At 31.9% G+C, this 17476-nt stretch overlaps 2 protein-coding genes across 4 annotated transcripts in view; both read left to right on the top strand.

Annotated features, from left to right (window-relative positions):
* Frl (formin-like protein) overlaps window positions 1-8892 on the top strand; it is a 230753-nt gene extending 221861 nt beyond the window's left edge. The window contains exons 20-22 of one of the 3 annotated variants that reach the window (XM_014416962.3): window positions 1785-1829; window positions 4947-5158; window positions 8137-8892. In XM_014416962.3, the coding sequence (XP_014272448.1) occupies window positions 1785-1829; window positions 4947-5158; window position 8137 (258 nt within the window). In that variant the 3' untranslated portion in view covers window positions 8138-8892. Of the gene's footprint in view, window positions 1-267; window positions 426-1784; window positions 1830-4946; window positions 5159-8136 lie in introns of those variants that run through there. The other 2 variants (XM_014416963.2, XM_014416964.3) reach the window with 2 other exon arrangements.
* Window positions 8893-16167: 7275 nt separating this feature from the next.
* Window positions 16168-17392, top strand: LOC106678445 (AN1-type zinc finger protein 1). Its single transcript, XM_014416939.2, has 3 exons — window positions 16168-16394; window positions 16556-16759; window positions 16931-17392. Exons 1-3 carry the CDS (start codon window positions 16227-16229, stop codon window positions 17387-17389), a joined length of 831 nt encoding a protein of 276 aa, XP_014272425.1. The 5' UTR covers window positions 16168-16226; the 3' UTR covers window positions 17390-17392.
* Window positions 17393-17476: the final 84 nt, after the last annotated feature.

Raw genomic sequence — 17476 nt, forward strand, 5'->3', positions numbered from 1 at the left:
TACATTTTAAAGAACTGGACTCAAAATGATATTCCTATATATATACTGTTCTATTTTTATGTGTTAATACATCTCCTGTTCATTTCAAATATAATACTCTATGTTATTTGTTTTGTATATATACTTATTATTGTACACCTTATTGCTTTTTGTTCATTTTTATATACTTTTTCATTTATATTTACATCATTTTTAACCAATCATTTTTATTTATAATATTAGTTATTCTTTTTATTATTAATTAATGTCAATACCTGAGTTTTCCAGATGAAGAGAAATGAAATAATATTTAAGAAAAATGTATCAGACTCTGAAATGAAGCAAAACATTGCAAAATGTGTAATTGTTCATCACTTTCCATCCGTTACAGTTTGGTCCTTTAGTCCAAAAAGCTGAACAATTTTAAATAAAGACATAAATTTTCACATTTGTTGATTTTTAATTGTAGTATTTAGTTTAATGTCTTTAATCAGTAGCAAGATTGTTTCATTCAAACAATGAGTTCATGACCTGTTGCATCTCATGAACTCAATAACATCCGAAAAGGATCAAAATTGTTTTAAAGATCCGAAATTTATTTGGAAGAAGAAAAAAGCGGTTTTCTCTTAATTTGACTTCAAATTCTTCAAACCTTTGGCTTTGCACTTAATTTAATTTAATTGGGATTGCAAATGATACTTTTACTATATTATTACAGATACAATTATTATTACATGATAGTTTTCTGTATTTCCTACAGTTTTTTAGACTAATTGTTATGTGACCCAAAACCTTCCTCAATAAACCACCTGTCAAACCAAATAGAATTTTTAAAATTTTCAACACTAATGAGACAACATAATTTACTTTTTATCTAGAAAAAAAAAGAAATAATATCCTTATAAACATTACTTAATAATATATACAACAATATATTTTAAAGAACTGGACTCAAAATGATATTCCACAGGATATAAAAAAATTCAAAACAAAAATGAAATGATACAATATTCTGTCATCAATCAAGAAACTGATGTTATTTGGCAGTTGTTGACAAAATAAGAAGTGTATGGACAGTGCTTTCACCATACCAGCAGACTGGAGAGATGATTTGTTGTCGTTTCACATGGTTTTCTCTACACACCATCATGCAATCAATCGGCTTGATGGTATGAAGGATCATACTGTTGGATATTGAACTGTCTAGATATCCAAATAATCCTGACAGTTCTTTTCATCCATATCATTTTCCTCATAGACGAAACGATAATGGACTGTCATCTCCTTCTTGGGCAGTTGGAGCGGTCATGTATGGAGTTCAACACGGGGTTCACTTATCCCTCTTTATAATAACCACTACCTAATTGGCAGGCTGTCTCTTGCATATGATTTCTTTTTAATTGTTTACTTTTTGTGATAAATCTCAGATAGACAGATTTAGGCCAGATTTTTAGTAAACTATTATAGTATTAATTTTTTAGTACTAACCCTTTCTTCCAAATAATGTTTTCCTTGATATCAGAGTTAGTATAATTTTAAAAATAAGGTAATTTAATAATTCTTCTTGGTGATGCATGATTGTTTTTAATTTTGAAGATCATTACATTTTTTTTCTATTTAATTAATTTCATAAATTATATTTACTTTCAGTTTGGTATATATTTATTCTGCTTTGTGTTGCTTGTTGTGTAAATAAGTGTAGCTTACTACATTTATTGTTAGATATATTTAATGCACTATCTTACTGAGTAGAAAAGTATTAAAGTGTGTGGTGGTGGTAGACTGATTGTTTGCACTTTATGTAGAATCAGAACAAACTGGATGGCGATAAGGTGTTCAAGGGAATACAGGTACATTGCTATTATTTTTTTTTTTTCAGTCCTCTTTACTTACTTCCTTTCCTAAAAATGAGAAAATCAGTATTAATTCAGATTGTTCGTTCACTTTTGCTTATTACCAGCATGAAGCACCATTCATAGTAACACTTATTTCATGATGAATGGCTCATCATTAATTCTAATTAGCTTCACCTGAGCTTAGAGCTGTATGATTTTTAAAAAGCTTATATCCATTGATTCATATAATTTTCGTCTATCTCCTTTACCTGTTCTTCAAAGAACTCAATAAAATTATATATATATTTTTTTTTTATACCTGAATGTCCAAAGACCCTTCAGAAAACTAAACTAGATTTTTCCTATGCCATAAACGCTTCACCAGCTAATGGATCTCCTGAAACATTAATAATTCATCTCTGATTTCTTCATATAGCATAATATTTAATTATTTTCCCTGATTATTATTTATTTTTTTCTCTGACTTGTGAGTAGCTTTTCTGTTGCAACTTAATAAACTGCAAATTAAACAAACTTGGTTTTAATATAATCACTTATTATTTTGTTTCCTAATCTGTTAATGGAATAGTTGGAAACCTGTTTCTTATAATTTCATTGAAAAATGTAGTTATAGACTTCTTTTCTCCTGTTGACAATCCATTTGTTTTCCTCATTTATAAGAACACTTTAAAGTCACCCAATTTTCCAGTTTTACAATTTCATTCTGATTTTATTGTTATTTATACAAACTTCATGCTGTACCAAGTGAGGGGATATAAAGGTAAAGACATACTCAAGGTAAATATGTAGCATAATTTTCAGATTGTTATTTAGATTATCTCTTAAAAAATGGTAAATAAATAGCATGTTTGTTTTTGTTTTGTTTTGTTTTCTTCAAAAGTGTTTTTTCTTTTAATTATTGTTGTTAGTAATTGCTTTTACAATGATGTAGACCTTCACTCTTAAAGGAATTTTTTTTTAATTTTAATTTTTTTTTTCTTTCTTGGCTACGTAGTCTCAAACTGAAGGAAATAGACTAGTTCATTAATTGATGAATTGATTAGTTATTGGTTTTTGTTCTTAATCAATGTAACTGTAGAACCACTCAAAACAGACAAGTATTTTATTGTCAAAATATTTAAGTAAATTAAATCTGTACCGCTACAACCCATTAAGGGTCAGGGGTGCAGTACTTTGTAAGGAAGTACCGTTACTTGATTAGTGGTTGTACAAGGAGTTGATTTGGTCAGAATCACGCTCAGCCACTTTATGAGGCTGGGAAGATCCAGAGGGCTTATGAACCCACAGGGCAGAGTCATGGATACAGTGAAACAGTAATTATCTGCCACAGCCAGATTCAAACCTGAACATTACTACTGAGCTATCCACTCCCTAAAATGAAAATATTACATTGTTCAAAAGTTTTATACTTTTAAATATTAATACTAAATAATATTTTTATATAAAATATGTAATTAAATTTAATGAGATATGGATTAAACCCTTATTGGGATCACCATGCTTAAGCACTCAAACACCATACCCTTACTTCAGCTATGAGTAGTTCTAAGGAAATTAACACATTGACTATGAGTCAGAGATAACTTGTATTCATTATTGCTTAGTTTCTCTTATTACTTATTTGTACAGCTACAAATTTCATCATAGCTGCATAACCATGAAAGGTAAACAAACTAGGAGATACCTTGTAGTTGATGTCCTAGGCCATAATGCCGACTACTATTTATCTCATCGTAGGTAGTAAACGTAATAATTTGGGGAGTCAGAAATTTAAAGGGAAAAAATCTGTCTCTGATGTTTAATTGGACTGTAAGAACCCAATTTGTAGAACTACCTTAAAGCAGATTTTGTCTCATGGAGGATAAGACAGTCTATCATATTACCTATTGGTGTGACTGGTTTGTGGCTTTTGGAATGGGTCAAACAGTTGTAGACTCTAAGCGACAGGAACTAGAACCATTAAGCCTTCTGAGATTCCCTGAATGCTCTAAAATAGATAGATATGGCACATGATATGACTAAATTGGCCAAGGTGCATTATTCCTTTTTAAAAAAAATAGTCTACAAAGCCCATGAAATGAACTGCATGTACTTATAGAAATACCTTTAATTAGACTTAAGTGAACATTCTTTAAAGATATTGAGTGTTCAGTTGGCCCGTAGAGAGCACCTGTTATCATGGTTCACATCCTGAAGAATTTCTGAAAAAAATTGATAGATGGGCTAATTTTCTTTTCAAATAAAATTGTATGTGCCATCCAAAATCATTGTTATGGAGGAATTTCATAAAATAATTTTTTCTCAGCTTTCTTTTGCATGTTGATCATTTCGCCCCATAATTATTATGAATGGAATTTTCAGCTTCTTTTTGCTCTTTATTTTTGATTTAGTTCTTATATTAACTATTTGTGACCAAATCAATTTCAGTTATAGTATAAATTTTGTTGGTGTTTACCTTCTAAACTAATACTGTATATTGATATCAATTTACTTAGAATTGGTATCAATCTATGATGCAACTTATTTAACTAGGTGATTTCGCAAGAAATTTGATGACAAGAAAAGTACTTTCAGTTGAATTGCATGGTCTTCGAACTTACTTTATACATTATTTACTGCAGAAGATTTTTTCTTATGTATTCAGTTGTCAGATTTTCACTTAACCATATTTCTCAGGATATATATATTACATTTTGCTGACATAATGTTCATTATTTATAAACATAATATCTGTATGATTTTTTACATTCTATATTGATGTAGAGCCCCTTTTACTTTGTATTCTAAAACATTAATTAGGTATCTCTAAATTAAAAAATCAAATACAATCATAAATTTTTTTTTTTTTAATCCCAACTATGAGAATAATACTATCTTATAGTTGAAAGCTCTAGGTTTATATATATACATTTAAAATTTACAGTCCAATTTCTCATTTCTTAAAGTGCAGCTATTACTAACGGTTGTGTCATAGAAGCTTTCATATAACTATACTAATCTTGTTGCTTATTTCAAAAACTAGTGCCAATAGTTTGGTTTAGAGGATAATGTGATGGGGTAGTTGCTGTACCATATGCACCTAATGTTGTGAATATGTTAATTTCAATATAGGAAGCTGTAATAGCTGAACTGAAGTGCAGGTCACGGCTTGTCCAGGAGATGAAAGTTCTTCCAAGAGATGAGGTGTACAATGGTGCCTTAGAAGATATCCTCGAAGGGTTGAGGCATGAGCCATACAGACGAGCAGATGCTCTTAGGAGGTCAGCCAGGCGGAGAGCTGATTCTAACAGGTTATCTAGAACAATTGAAGAACTTGAGTTGTAGTGAGTATTTGTTAAAAAATTAGTTTGTGACTAAGTCATTGTATGGATCAGTGATAATTACTACCTTTTACAAAAAGAAAATCTTGAAATTATGCAATCATTTTAATTAAACTAATTGAATTGTTTTTATTTTTAAGTAGAATTGATTAATTAGACTTTATCTCCTTCCCTAATGCTGACTTCAACATGTCATCCAAATATTTTGCTGATGCCTTGAAAATGTTTGCCTCAATATAGCCATTTGTTTGGCACTAGTCTTGGTGATATATTCTAGAAATAAAAAAAAAAAATCATCTGCTGATGAAATCTTATCTTATTTATTTTAATTCTATTTTTCCTAAGTTTTAAATCTTGTTCTAGCATGTTATTTTAAAATTTATTTTAGAGGAATACACTGGTTTTTTTTTCAATGGTAAAAGCTAAATCCATTTACTGTTAATATAGTTGACATATGTAATGTATTTTCCTTAATTACAAATTTAATTGGTCAACTTATACAGTATAATTAAAATCCTAAATACCTATGTAGCTAAAAAGCAGATTTTATGGTAAGTTTCTTTTCATGTTTGTCGTGAAATCAAAATAATTATAAAATTTCAGCTGTGAGAAAAAGTCTTGGCTGCAGTCAACATGTTAAAGCAAGTTACCACCATTTACATGTTCCCATATATTATTCTGAGATTAATTCTGTAATATGAACATAATTTAAAAAAAAAAATATTGCATACAAATTTTATTTTAACATATATGACAGGTAACAGTGGAATTTAATGAAGAAGGTTGTGATTACTCATCAGTCAAATGTTAATAAATAAAACAAAATTATAATTTTTGCACCAATAAGTTAGTACAAAGAAGAAAAGATGTACCTCCATGTTTTGATTAATAGAAGTCCATAATAGATGACATTTTTTTATATTTTACTAAATTTATTACTTATATTAATTATTTTCTCATTATTAAATTAATTATATTTAAGTACCGCATTTTTAACTATACAGGCATAATTAAAATGTTGACTGCCAAACACAAGATAACTCACACTTTGCATTGTTGCCTAGAATACTCAATATGGTTTATTTTGTAGTTTGTTTACATACCTTACTAGTGCAGTTACAATGAAGCTCATAGCATGGCAAATATACTTTACTACTATATATAAGTATACTCTGAGTTACCTTGTATTAGTGGTCAACATGCTAATTTTATATATATCTATCTCTATATGTTATTGTTTTGCATGCAATCTTGTTACCAAACTTGTTGATAAAAATTTGTAATATCAAGAATCACTTGACTTTATGTGGGTTAAAATGGTTTAAATAAATGTGAGCATGATTGTGACTGTAATATTTGTTTTGAGAAAATATACTAACTGTAAGGAACACTAAAATTAATTGTGTTTCTGTAATAAATGAGCATAGATCTTAATAATGTTTATATTTTCACATTATTACATGTAGTTACTTACTTATGAAAAAGAAATAGCTTGTTAAATTTCTGACCGCATAAAGGTAAAGGCATATTAACTACTTTCTCCATCATATACAACATTCTTTAATAGTGAACTCTTCTGGTAAGACTTGAAATATGAGGAGATGGAAAGTTTCCTGATGGAAGATAATTAAAAAGGTAAAAGTGCCAAACCAGAGAAATATTAACCTCAATTCTTCATTTATCAGAGAGACGAGGCCAAAATATCGCTTCTTAATCTCTTTAACCAGTTCTTACTTACTCTAAAGTTATTAATTACTTTACTACAACTGCTATACCGAGGGATTGGGGTAAAGTCACGATAATACCAATTCCAAAAAAGAAAGATTTTAGACTCCTCGGAAATCTAATCTATTTCAATGACAAGTGTGTTTCAAAACTTTATGAAGGAATACCTCTCTCAAGGCTAAGAAATTATTTTAAAAAACTCAAAATATTCTCTACATACCAAGCTGGCTTTATGAAACAGGAATATAATTGTGCGAGTAACCCACCTTTCAGAGGAAATTTAACATTGTTTCAACTACCAAAAAACACTATCACCATTTTTATTGACTTTAAAGCCTTCGAACGGGTTCAGGAAAAGTTACTTTTAAGTAAAGGTCTGGAGGAATACCTCCATAATAATAATCAAATTCTTCTCACAACAGAGCATTATATATGAATCAGTTACAAATAGGGAGAAAGCTCTGCCGTATGTAAATGGCTTGGTTACATAAGTCACAATCAATTTCATAGAGGCTCACACTTTACAGTTATGAAAAGTATTTGACTCTTAAGAACTGGGCTGATCATAACAAATAAATATTAAACCCCAACAGATTAGAATTTCAAGTATTAACATAGCCCACAATATCACATTAAAGTTCTACAAATAAGAACCCACCAGAATGGGAGAAGCAACTTATTTAGGCATAAAATGACAAAAAGATCTCAAGGGCTTTGTATATTGTTTACCAGGTTGCACATGTTACAAATCTGATCTGATGAGAACGTTTGGAGATGTACTAACCTATAAGTACAAAGCCTAAGTATGTTTAGTAATAGATGGCGAACCTGAATAGGCAATCACTTTATCAAAGATTTCTCTGTAAAAGCAAAATCTGAATGTTTTTCTTGATATAGGTTCTTTCTCATCTTTGGTAATTTTCTGGGATAGTCCCCAAAGTTTCCCAAATTTTCTTTAATGTCCTCCCCATCTACATTTTTATGTATTTGTATCCTGCTATATTACTCTATGTATTACATGTGTTTATTTCTATGTGGTTGATCTGTTGAAGACTTTAAATGTTTCAAATTTGAGCTTAGTCAATAATTCAACAAAATATATTTCAATAATTCACATGAATACTTCTAAGCAAAACATATACCAAGTATTAAATATAAAAAATCAATTTTTGAAAACATTTAAGAGGATTTATTTAGATTATTATCAATGACTGATTTTATTTCTCTGTTTATTTATTTGATAATTTATTTTTTAGATGACCAAGTTTCTTCCAAAGAGATGACAGAATATTATTAAAGAGCATAGTATGACCGCACAGAAATAGTTTTCTGCAATGTATATGTTGTATACTCTATTTAAAGTTAAGATTTTATGCAATAAAATATTTATTTTTCAAAACTAGAGCTGTTTTAATTATTTAAAAAAATTTTATAACAATAAATCACTTGCTTTTAAATAATATTTAATATATTAGCTGTATTCTAAATTTCTATTTAATTACGGTAATTATTTTTTACATGCTGTAAGCATTTTTTTGTAATATATATATAAATATATTGATGAAAGACTTTGTACATTTGAAATTATATTTTTGTATTATGAATACTGAATTATATAAATTTTATCATAATTTATATGAAACTGTAAATAAAAATGTACTATTTCAATTGTAAATAAGCTATTTCTGTTATGTACATAGTATAAATAATTAAAAGGAAATGGACACTAATATGTAAGATGCAAAATCAAAAAGACTTTTGATCTCATTGTCCTGAGTAATTGGTGTTGTCAAAATATATATTTTCATACAGATTGCTGTGTTCAAAACTTCCTATCGTATGTTTTTGTTTTTTTGAATTGTTTTATATTATTGTTAGCATATTTGTAAATATGTGATCTATTATGTATGTATTATTCCAAAAAATTATGGTTATAAATGCCCTGTTTGTATAAATATTTATTTAGTTCATTCGGTGCTTCTTAAGTATCAATAAATGTATGTTACATTTTATTTTCTAGCTTTTTCTTTTAAAAATTTAGTAGTCTACTCCCACTCCCAGACAAATTGTATTTTATTTTATTTTCAGGTTGTTACTGAACTCTCATATGTTCTATAATTATAATGAGGATTATTCCTTACCTTAAATTTGGCCTTACAATAAGTCCTGTATTGGTATCTTCACCTATTCTCTCCTATTGATGTCTCTAGTGCAGTCCACAATTTTTTTTCTTTAATCAAAAGCTGGTTCAACTTGAATATTGTTATGTTTAACAGTATAAATATTCTTTTTCTTTTTGTAAAATTTGAGCTCTTATCCTGGAGTGTAATTATTTAAAGTCACTTATATTTATTTGAAAATTTAAAGGTAAATATGCAGCTTTGGTGTAAAAACAAAATATGTAGCAGAGCTCTGTTGCTTAGGCTGTATTTTTCCTTCATTTTTGTTTAGAAAACAGATGAAAAGTGATTTAAATGTTCTTAAACCATGAAAAAAAGGATGTCCAGGAGGCTATCTATATATACCTTTCACTAGATCAGAAGATTATACTGTAATCTATATCTATACAAATAGCACATTTAGGAATATTACAACATATGATATAGTTATAACATTTGTACCATTAAAGTATTTATAAGAAATGATATATTTATCAATAAACAATGTTTATGTGATAATATGGTGGTACATGTATCAACAGCTAGTTCATGTCAGGTGGCCCTAATGGTTTTAGAAGTTGCTAGAGTGTTGTCCAGTAAATAGTAACGGGATCACAACAAGGGTATAAGAGAGGGAGAAAAAAGTTGAGAGGTATACCAGATATAGGTCTCTAAACACCAAATTTTTTTTTAATGGCTCAAAGCCAATTTTGTGCCATCAACATAGTAAAATTATAACATCAGCAACACAACATTATAAGAAGCTATTTAAAGCTTGAGATGTGAAGATTCTATGAATATATGTATGCTTAAAGCATTGATCAATTCACATTGCTTGGAGTCCATAATGCGATCTGCGCAAACAGTGTGAATCTCAACCCTGTAAATTGGGCACACCAAATGTGGTATGCTGTTTCATCCTCAGCTTTATAGAATCTGCATAGAGGTGAGCTCATAAGCTTGAGGTTGAACTTGTGTTTATTTAGTTTACAGTGGCCTGTGTAGATCCTGGTGATTTTCCTTAGAGAACTCCTAACCAAATGAAGCAATATTTCATTTCATTGCAATATTTATTTTAGCCTCTGCAGGTACAGAAACATCTTAAGGTGTTGTTATCTTTTATTTAGACCATAAAGTTTGGCTTTTGTTAGCTTTCAGCCACCTTTATATTACTTTTTGCATAGCTGAAGTTTATACCACTCTTGGGTCGGCAAAAAGGATCAATTGGTCCACTTGCTGATTAGGTTTCCCCCAATTTAACCAGTACCAATTAGTGGTAGTAGGTGTGATCTCAGAGCCACTCCTAGCTAGCTTGTCAGTATGCTCGTTTCCGGGAATGCCTCAGTGATCCAAGACCTATTCAATGCTGACCTTATTATCACATAGGAGTTCGTTGAATACTGTATGGCAGTCTTCAAAACTCAAAAGTGTGTGACAGGTTTGTTAAGTGCCACTAATGCTGCCTAACTATCTATGTAAATTGTTATTCTTCTACCAGCGAGCCCTTCCTCCATAAGAGTATTAGTGCAATGACTTATTTACTTATTAGAAAGTATTTCTGATTGAAATGCTGCTGTATGCTTCCCTAGGTGAATATGTATACCTTCTAATTGTATATCTTCTTGCCAGATGCCAGCTCCCGAGCCTTGGACTGTGAGAGAGCCATGCATGCAGCAATTAATACCATTATTCAGTTTATGAATTTTGGTTCTATTTATCGTTACATTAAATCTAATGTCTTTATATCTATGGATTTGAGCATCCAAGTGCTTTATGAATAACACCCAGTCCTTTATCCACTGAATAATCTTTCCAAGCTCTGCCAATATCCAGGGCTTTGGATTTTGCATCTTATTTGATGAGCCTATACATGGTGTTTAAGGCTTATGCTTTCAATATCCAAGTGCAGTGAAGTCAGGCTAAGTATAACTTCCATTGCTGTAATAGGAGTAGTACTCATAACACCAGTAATTATCAAGCACACTAGTCTCTGTAGTTTATCCAATAGGTTCTTCGACGTCCCTACATTGGTCCTGTGCCACCATGCTTGGGGTGCATATAGAACCATAGATCTAATAGCTGTAATTTAAAGCAGGTATACCATTCTGGGTTTAAGCCCACAAGTCATGCCTACTGCTCTTTTACAGGACCATAGGCACTTGAGAGTTATACTAACTTTTTCTTGCACATGACTCTGCCATTGTAATTTGTTGTCCAGAATAACCCCTGGTATTTCATTTCTCAACTTTGGTTTATCTGGATCCCATTTACTATAGGTGATCTAATTGCCACCTTTTTCTGCTTAGTGAAGACACAGACATTAATTTTGAGGGGATTGATGTTCAGACCAATGTCCTTACTCTAATCCACCTTGAGGTCCATTGATGTTTATAGTAAATCTGAAAATGTGTTTTGAGTTTTTTCATCCAATCTAGACCTTAATATCATCTGTATATCCTTGTGTATACCTGCTGCGTTGATGGTTGACAAGTAAGAGTCAACGACATAATACGGAAAAGGGAGGCTATACACCTCCCTATGGACAGCCTCTGCTGCAGTGCAGAGTGCCTTAACTCTGATTTAAGGATCCTATGTTTCAACATGGAAGTGATCCATCCAAATACAATAGAATCTATGTTTCTATTCTTTAGCACATCATTAATGACGTTATAAAGAGTTATGTTGAATGCACTTTCGGTATCTGTGAAAATGCCAACTGTAATGTATCTTTGGTCTGTTGATTTTTCAATTCTAGAGATCAAGTTATGTAAAGCAATTTCACAAGACTTCCCTGCTTGGTAGGTAAATTGTTTAGAATGGATAGTGTTAAAGCCACCTCATATTGACTATGTCTTTTTGTAGGAAAGCTTTAAAAGAACAAAAAAAAAAAACTGCCTCAGATATAAACATTTATTTGATTAATCTAACTCTATAAAACAAAACAAAAAAAGAGTTACAATAAAACAATGAATAAAAGTAAAAAATAAAAAGGCCTTTTAGACAAAAATAAATTAGCTGAATAAATTATGAAAACAAATTTACAAAAAATAATAGATATATACACCGCTGCAACTCTTAAACTGGCCCAAAGTTGGTGTATTGGCTCATCAACAGTTGAAATGTACAAAAGCCAAGATGGCCACACTGACACTTACAAAGGGCAGACAGGGTCTGGTTGTTTTAATTAATTATGTGAGCCAACTAATTTGCAATAACATTTTCCAGCCAAAGGTCAGAAACACAGAAAAGGTCTGGTTCCAGACTGTAATGCGGATTAATACGCTCAAAATCCAATAAATAATACCAACTAATAATATTAACTAAATACAATTTACAAATCATTCACAAAATAATTATAAAATATGGCATTAACAGATAGCATTAGAAACCAATTCCTGTTCTATAATATGTGTACCTACAATCTTTTCCAATGCTTTCATCAGGAAGGATGTTAGACTCTTTTTAGTGTATAGTACTGTTTAGTATCGTCTTTCTGTAGCAACTCGCAATTTGGGAAGAGGGATCTCGCTAAGATACCCAACGGTAGATATGACAATATTGTGATAACCCCCTTTCCTGTATCCCCTTGGAGAGTAAACTGAGCTGCTGCAAGAGCTCTGGACCTCTGCAGACCAATGCAGGCTCTGGGATGCATGGGTACTGAATATACCTGAGCATCCTTAACCCTAAGAGCTTGCCTATATAGTAAGTTTCTTATATTAGACAATGATAATATTAATATCAATATCCTTTACATCTGATATATGATTACAGTACACAACATGCAGTAATGCAGTGATGTAGATTAATCTGTAGCGGCTTCATATCCATAATTAGTTCTTAAAATCTGAGAAATGAATCTCAGATTGTGCCCCTGGTAGGGAATCACCTCAGGGCCCAGTGAACATTTCGGCTCAACCCCACCAATGGTAGCCATCAGGTCAGTCCCAACATTGATTATTGTAAGGTTAGTGGTAGCAGATGTCCACTCATTGTAGAGATCTCAACCTGATATGGCACCTCCTGACACCATAGGCAGGTCCGTTTTTTAAAAAATATGTTTGAGAGTCACCATACTCAGGCCATAGCTGATATGGTTTCCCTGCGTCTTCAGCCTTTCAAAACTGCTTACCAGGACTCTAAGCAGAGCATAAAACCTTTTATCCATATCTTTGGTGTGATGGATAATCCAGTTGCAGATACCAATCAACTCCTTTTTCTGCACCTAGAGCTTTTTAAGAGTGTCTCATCCGACAGTCATCATTGAGGAGTATCTTCTCCAATGTCTGCCAGGGATTGTGCTAGACAACCAGTCTATAGCAGATGGTTAAGGCAGGTCAGAATCCAGCCATACTTTACCCAGTGCTGCCAAACAATGAATGGAAGTCCTCTAACGCATCAATACCATCAAGGAAGTCAGCAACTCTCTCCTTTAGAGGACTGCATTATGATAATGTCAGTTGAGTTTGTGGATAGTCACTAGACATTATTGCAATATCAAATCCACTAGCTGCCTTGGCTTTGCCCTCCATTCCTTTGCAACTTAAGCTGCCAGCTCTGATAGGAACCTTGCAGCCTTGGCCATCCCACCCCAGGGCAGTCCCATCGTACTAAGATATGGCCTATGCATTGCAGCCCGCCCCATGTGAATAGTAGCTCTGGTGGAAGCTTACAGTCCAGGCCACCAACCAACAGGGTGGCTCTGTCATATGTAAGTTTTGCCCTTGCTCTGGTGCTTGGCCCTCAGGAACAGCTACCTCAGCTGTCAGTTCCTGTTGGAATCTTGGGATGTCCTCATCGCTTCAGACACAAATGCAAGATCTTGCCTTTTTCTGGGTCTTGGGGACCAGCGGTTTCGGCTGTGTCACATCATGTGAGGCAGTAGTGATGCCATCATTAAGTCTCCGCTAACGAAATAATGACTAGGGTTGTGAGAAACACTAAAAGTGCTTACCTTTCCGCTGCGGTCAGCAGTGGGTTTGGGCAATTGTATCAACCTGAACTGAGGCTGCCACAATTTCTTCTTACCTTCCCACCTGAATGTTAAGTAGGGATGAGTATAGTGCCTTGATAGGGGATTCATTAATAGTGTCTAAATTAAAAGACATGTATGAAACATAAATGTCTGAGGATGGAGCATCTTCTTCAGTTGTAATTAAATTGTTAGTAATGTTTTTATTAGTGAATATTTTAGTCCCATGAGTATGGGGATGCTTAAAAGTACACTGCAGGTACTACCCCCTCTCACTGAAGCAGGAATTGAATACAAAGAGGTGCGCCTGTTTCCCGAAGTGGGTCGATAAAATACAGTTTATTTTTATACACTCTCAGCTGAAGCAACCTCCACCTTTTTTTTTATGTCTGTTACAAGGTCCAACACAACTGTCAACTAGACAGAAGTAAAGGACTCCGACTCTGTCGTCCTTGAGTCCCATCGGACTCTCCGGGAGCACCACGTGAAGTTGACAGTTGGCGTTGGAGGGTACAGGAAGGACTGTGAATTCGCAAGCACTGATTAGGGCACTTTGGCTGGATCATAACTCAAAGAAAGGGGGGAGATTCCCGCACCCCACTTTATTTTTACAATTTGCCAAAATATTTTTCGGTTAAAATTTTTCTTCTCTGTATTCGGAATATGTTTTTTTGCACTGGAAAACTTTTTATAAACATAATAAGCTGCTTTCAGAAATTAATTCATTATTTTCAATGCAGCTGGTAAATCAATCAGATCATTTGAAAGTTACATACTGGGAAATTTCTCGTTACATCGCGTCTATTGATATTTTCTAGTGAATCTCCAGAAGTTAATTTTATGAAACTAAAATGATATCTGTGTAAGTATTGATTTTTACAATCTCAAAGTTTTTCTTCCTATAAATATATTGGTTGTGTGTATATACAAATAAAATGTACATTCCATTCCATACATCAGTTAACATAAAGAAAGCTCTTTGCATCTGTGCGTGCAAACATACAGAAAATAAATCAATGGATTTTTAGAAGTATCACAAGATGTCAATTTTTCTAATTACTCACCAGGTAGATATAGCCCGTAAGAGGTAAAAGTGATCAACTGACATTGGCAAAAAACTGCTCATGGTCTAATTTACTATCAGCTGGGACCTATTTCATAATAAAGTACAAACTAATACTATTAGTCTTGTCGATTTAACTTAATACAATTACATTGACTTGTACAATAGTAACTTGTACTTTAGTACTTTTTAACTCCTGTAATATCACTAATAATCCTCCCTATTATGAAAAAAAATAAGTATTAGTGTAATTAACACGTTGTTTCTATACTTGTATTTTGAACTAATACTATTAGTTTTCATTATGAAAAAGGGCCCTGGACAATATGCAAGTGTATGCAGTCTGTCCCACAGGAGGTATATATAGGGTTTTATTTCCGTCATCATTTTTTTCCCCCCTTTCAGAACTATTGTGTAAAACGCTCCCAGTATAAAATATGTAAATTCAGAAACTTTGTCATCTTCTGAAATCATTAGACCTTTTCTTCGAATATTACTATTCCTATATTTTCAATATAGAAATATTATTGAATTGCTAATATCAGCACGTAAAGTGATTAAAATGTAGTTTGGTACCTCTTCTGTTTTTTGTTCTATTAAAACTATGGGGTAGTTATAACTGCCGCTTAAATCACACTAAAAAGTATAACACCCCTAAAAAAAGCGTCAATTACATTTTAATCTTTTCATTTACTGCTACAAGGTAGTTGGATCTATCCATAGTGGCACCTGCAATTTTTCCGGAAATCTCTCCATTTTGAATAGCTATAGAGTGTTAGTTTTTGTTAATCACATGGATTCGAGTTAATACTAAAATTACACCGTAGTATTTACGTTTTAATCACTTCACTTAATATGTTAAGTGTTGTATATACGAGATTATTTTTAACTTTTTAATGTATAGTAATACTTTTATTTTAATTAATGGAAACATATTCTCTTGTTTAAGAAAAGGTAAGATTTTTTTAAATAAATAATGTAGCACCAATTTACGTTGAATACACTAGATAGAAATAAATTGAAAATAAAATTAGTTTCTGAGTATAGGTTCACAGATAGTTCTTTGAAAGTTCTTGATATATCGATTATGTGAGGGTAGGTTATATTGTAAGTTGTTTTTGATGAAGATGTACTGAATTTGAACCTTTGAAAATGGAGTTTCCAGAAGTTGGGGCTCAGTGCAATATAAAAGAATGTCAAACTCTTGACTTTTTACCTATTGAATGCTCTTATTGTCATATGATCTTTTGTAAAGACCATGCACAAACAGCTAAACACAACTGCACAGCAGTTATTGATAATGTAGTGGTTGAAAAGAAAGTAAGTTCCAAAATAAAAATAAAGTTGGAAAAAAAATTTGTTATTTAATCTTAATATTTATTGCCTCTATTATTAGTAGAGTTGTAATGGAATTAAGGAATCATTATTTCTGTGATGAAATTGTCAATGCTTTTGATAACCATTTTTCATCTCTGTTTTAGGATACTGTTGTATTTAAATGCAGTTTCGATGGTTGCCATAATTCAGATCCCCTTGAAATGAAATGTGTTAGTTGTCAAAACCACTATTGTCTTCAGCACAGACATCATGGTTGTCTGGATAAAGCTCCAAGTTTATCCAAAAGGGAAAAATACAGGCTTCCAAAAGAACAGTTCAAAAAAGCCAAAGCTGAAACTGATTTGAAGGTAGCATTTAAAACTAAATTTATGTTATAAAGCTGCTAAATTTGTTAAGATATTACTTAGTTAAAATTTTATTTACTCTTCAGGTTCAAGAAAAATTTTTTCTTGAACCTGAAGGTTTAAATAGCAATGAAATTTATCCAAATGGAATTTCATTGCTATTTAAACCTTCAGGTTCAAGAAAAATTGAAGGCGGCAAAGAATAGAGCACTGGCAAATAAAATAAAACTGATGAAAATTAAGGGGTCGGCAAAAGGGGCCAAAAGTATTCCAAGTACTGAAAGGATGTACTTCCTTGTAGCTCCACCACTGGAAGGCAAGGACAAAAGTTGTGCGAAACCTATCTTTATCGATAAGAATGGCAATGTTGGAAAAGCTATTGACTCATTTTCTAAAATACTTAAAATCGATAATAAAAATAATGATCCAACTGCACCTCAATTGAGGTTATTTAACACTAGTGGTGATATTTTAAGTGAAGAGCTCAGTGTTTTGTTGCAAACTATGGTTAGTGATGGTTCAATTGTTGATGGTGATTCCTTAATATTAGAATATGTAACTAAAGAAGAAATAGAAAATGGTGTTAATATTTTTGATGGAGAAAGATGTATAGACAAATATAACTTTGTATAGTCATTGCATTTTTTTTTTTTAATTTTCCCTCTGCCTTTAGTAATCAATCATGGTGCCTAAATCAGCTGATCGGTTCAGCTGTTGTAA

This window comes from Halyomorpha halys, unplaced genomic scaffold (genome assembly GCF_000696795.3).
Source record: "Halyomorpha halys isolate HHAL.00 unplaced genomic scaffold, Hhal_1.1 Scaffold144.1, whole genome shotgun sequence".
NCBI classification, from domain to species: domain Eukaryota; kingdom Metazoa; phylum Arthropoda; class Insecta; order Hemiptera; family Pentatomidae; genus Halyomorpha; species Halyomorpha halys.

Excerpts from the sequence above, each read along its gene's own strand:
- LOC106678445 (XM_014416939.2), top strand. The coding sequence starts at position 16,227 with ATGGAGTTTCCAGAAGTTGGGGCTCAGTGCAATATAAAAGAATGTCAA. Across the intron at positions 16,395-16,555 it reads ATGTAGTGGTTGAAAAGAAA|GATACTGTTGTATTTAAATG; the intron begins GTAAGTTCCAAA and ends TCTCTGTTTTAG. Across the intron at positions 16,760-16,930 it reads AAGCTGAAACTGATTTGAAG|GTTCAAGAAAAATTGAAGGC; the intron begins GTAGCATTTAAA and ends TTAAACCTTCAG.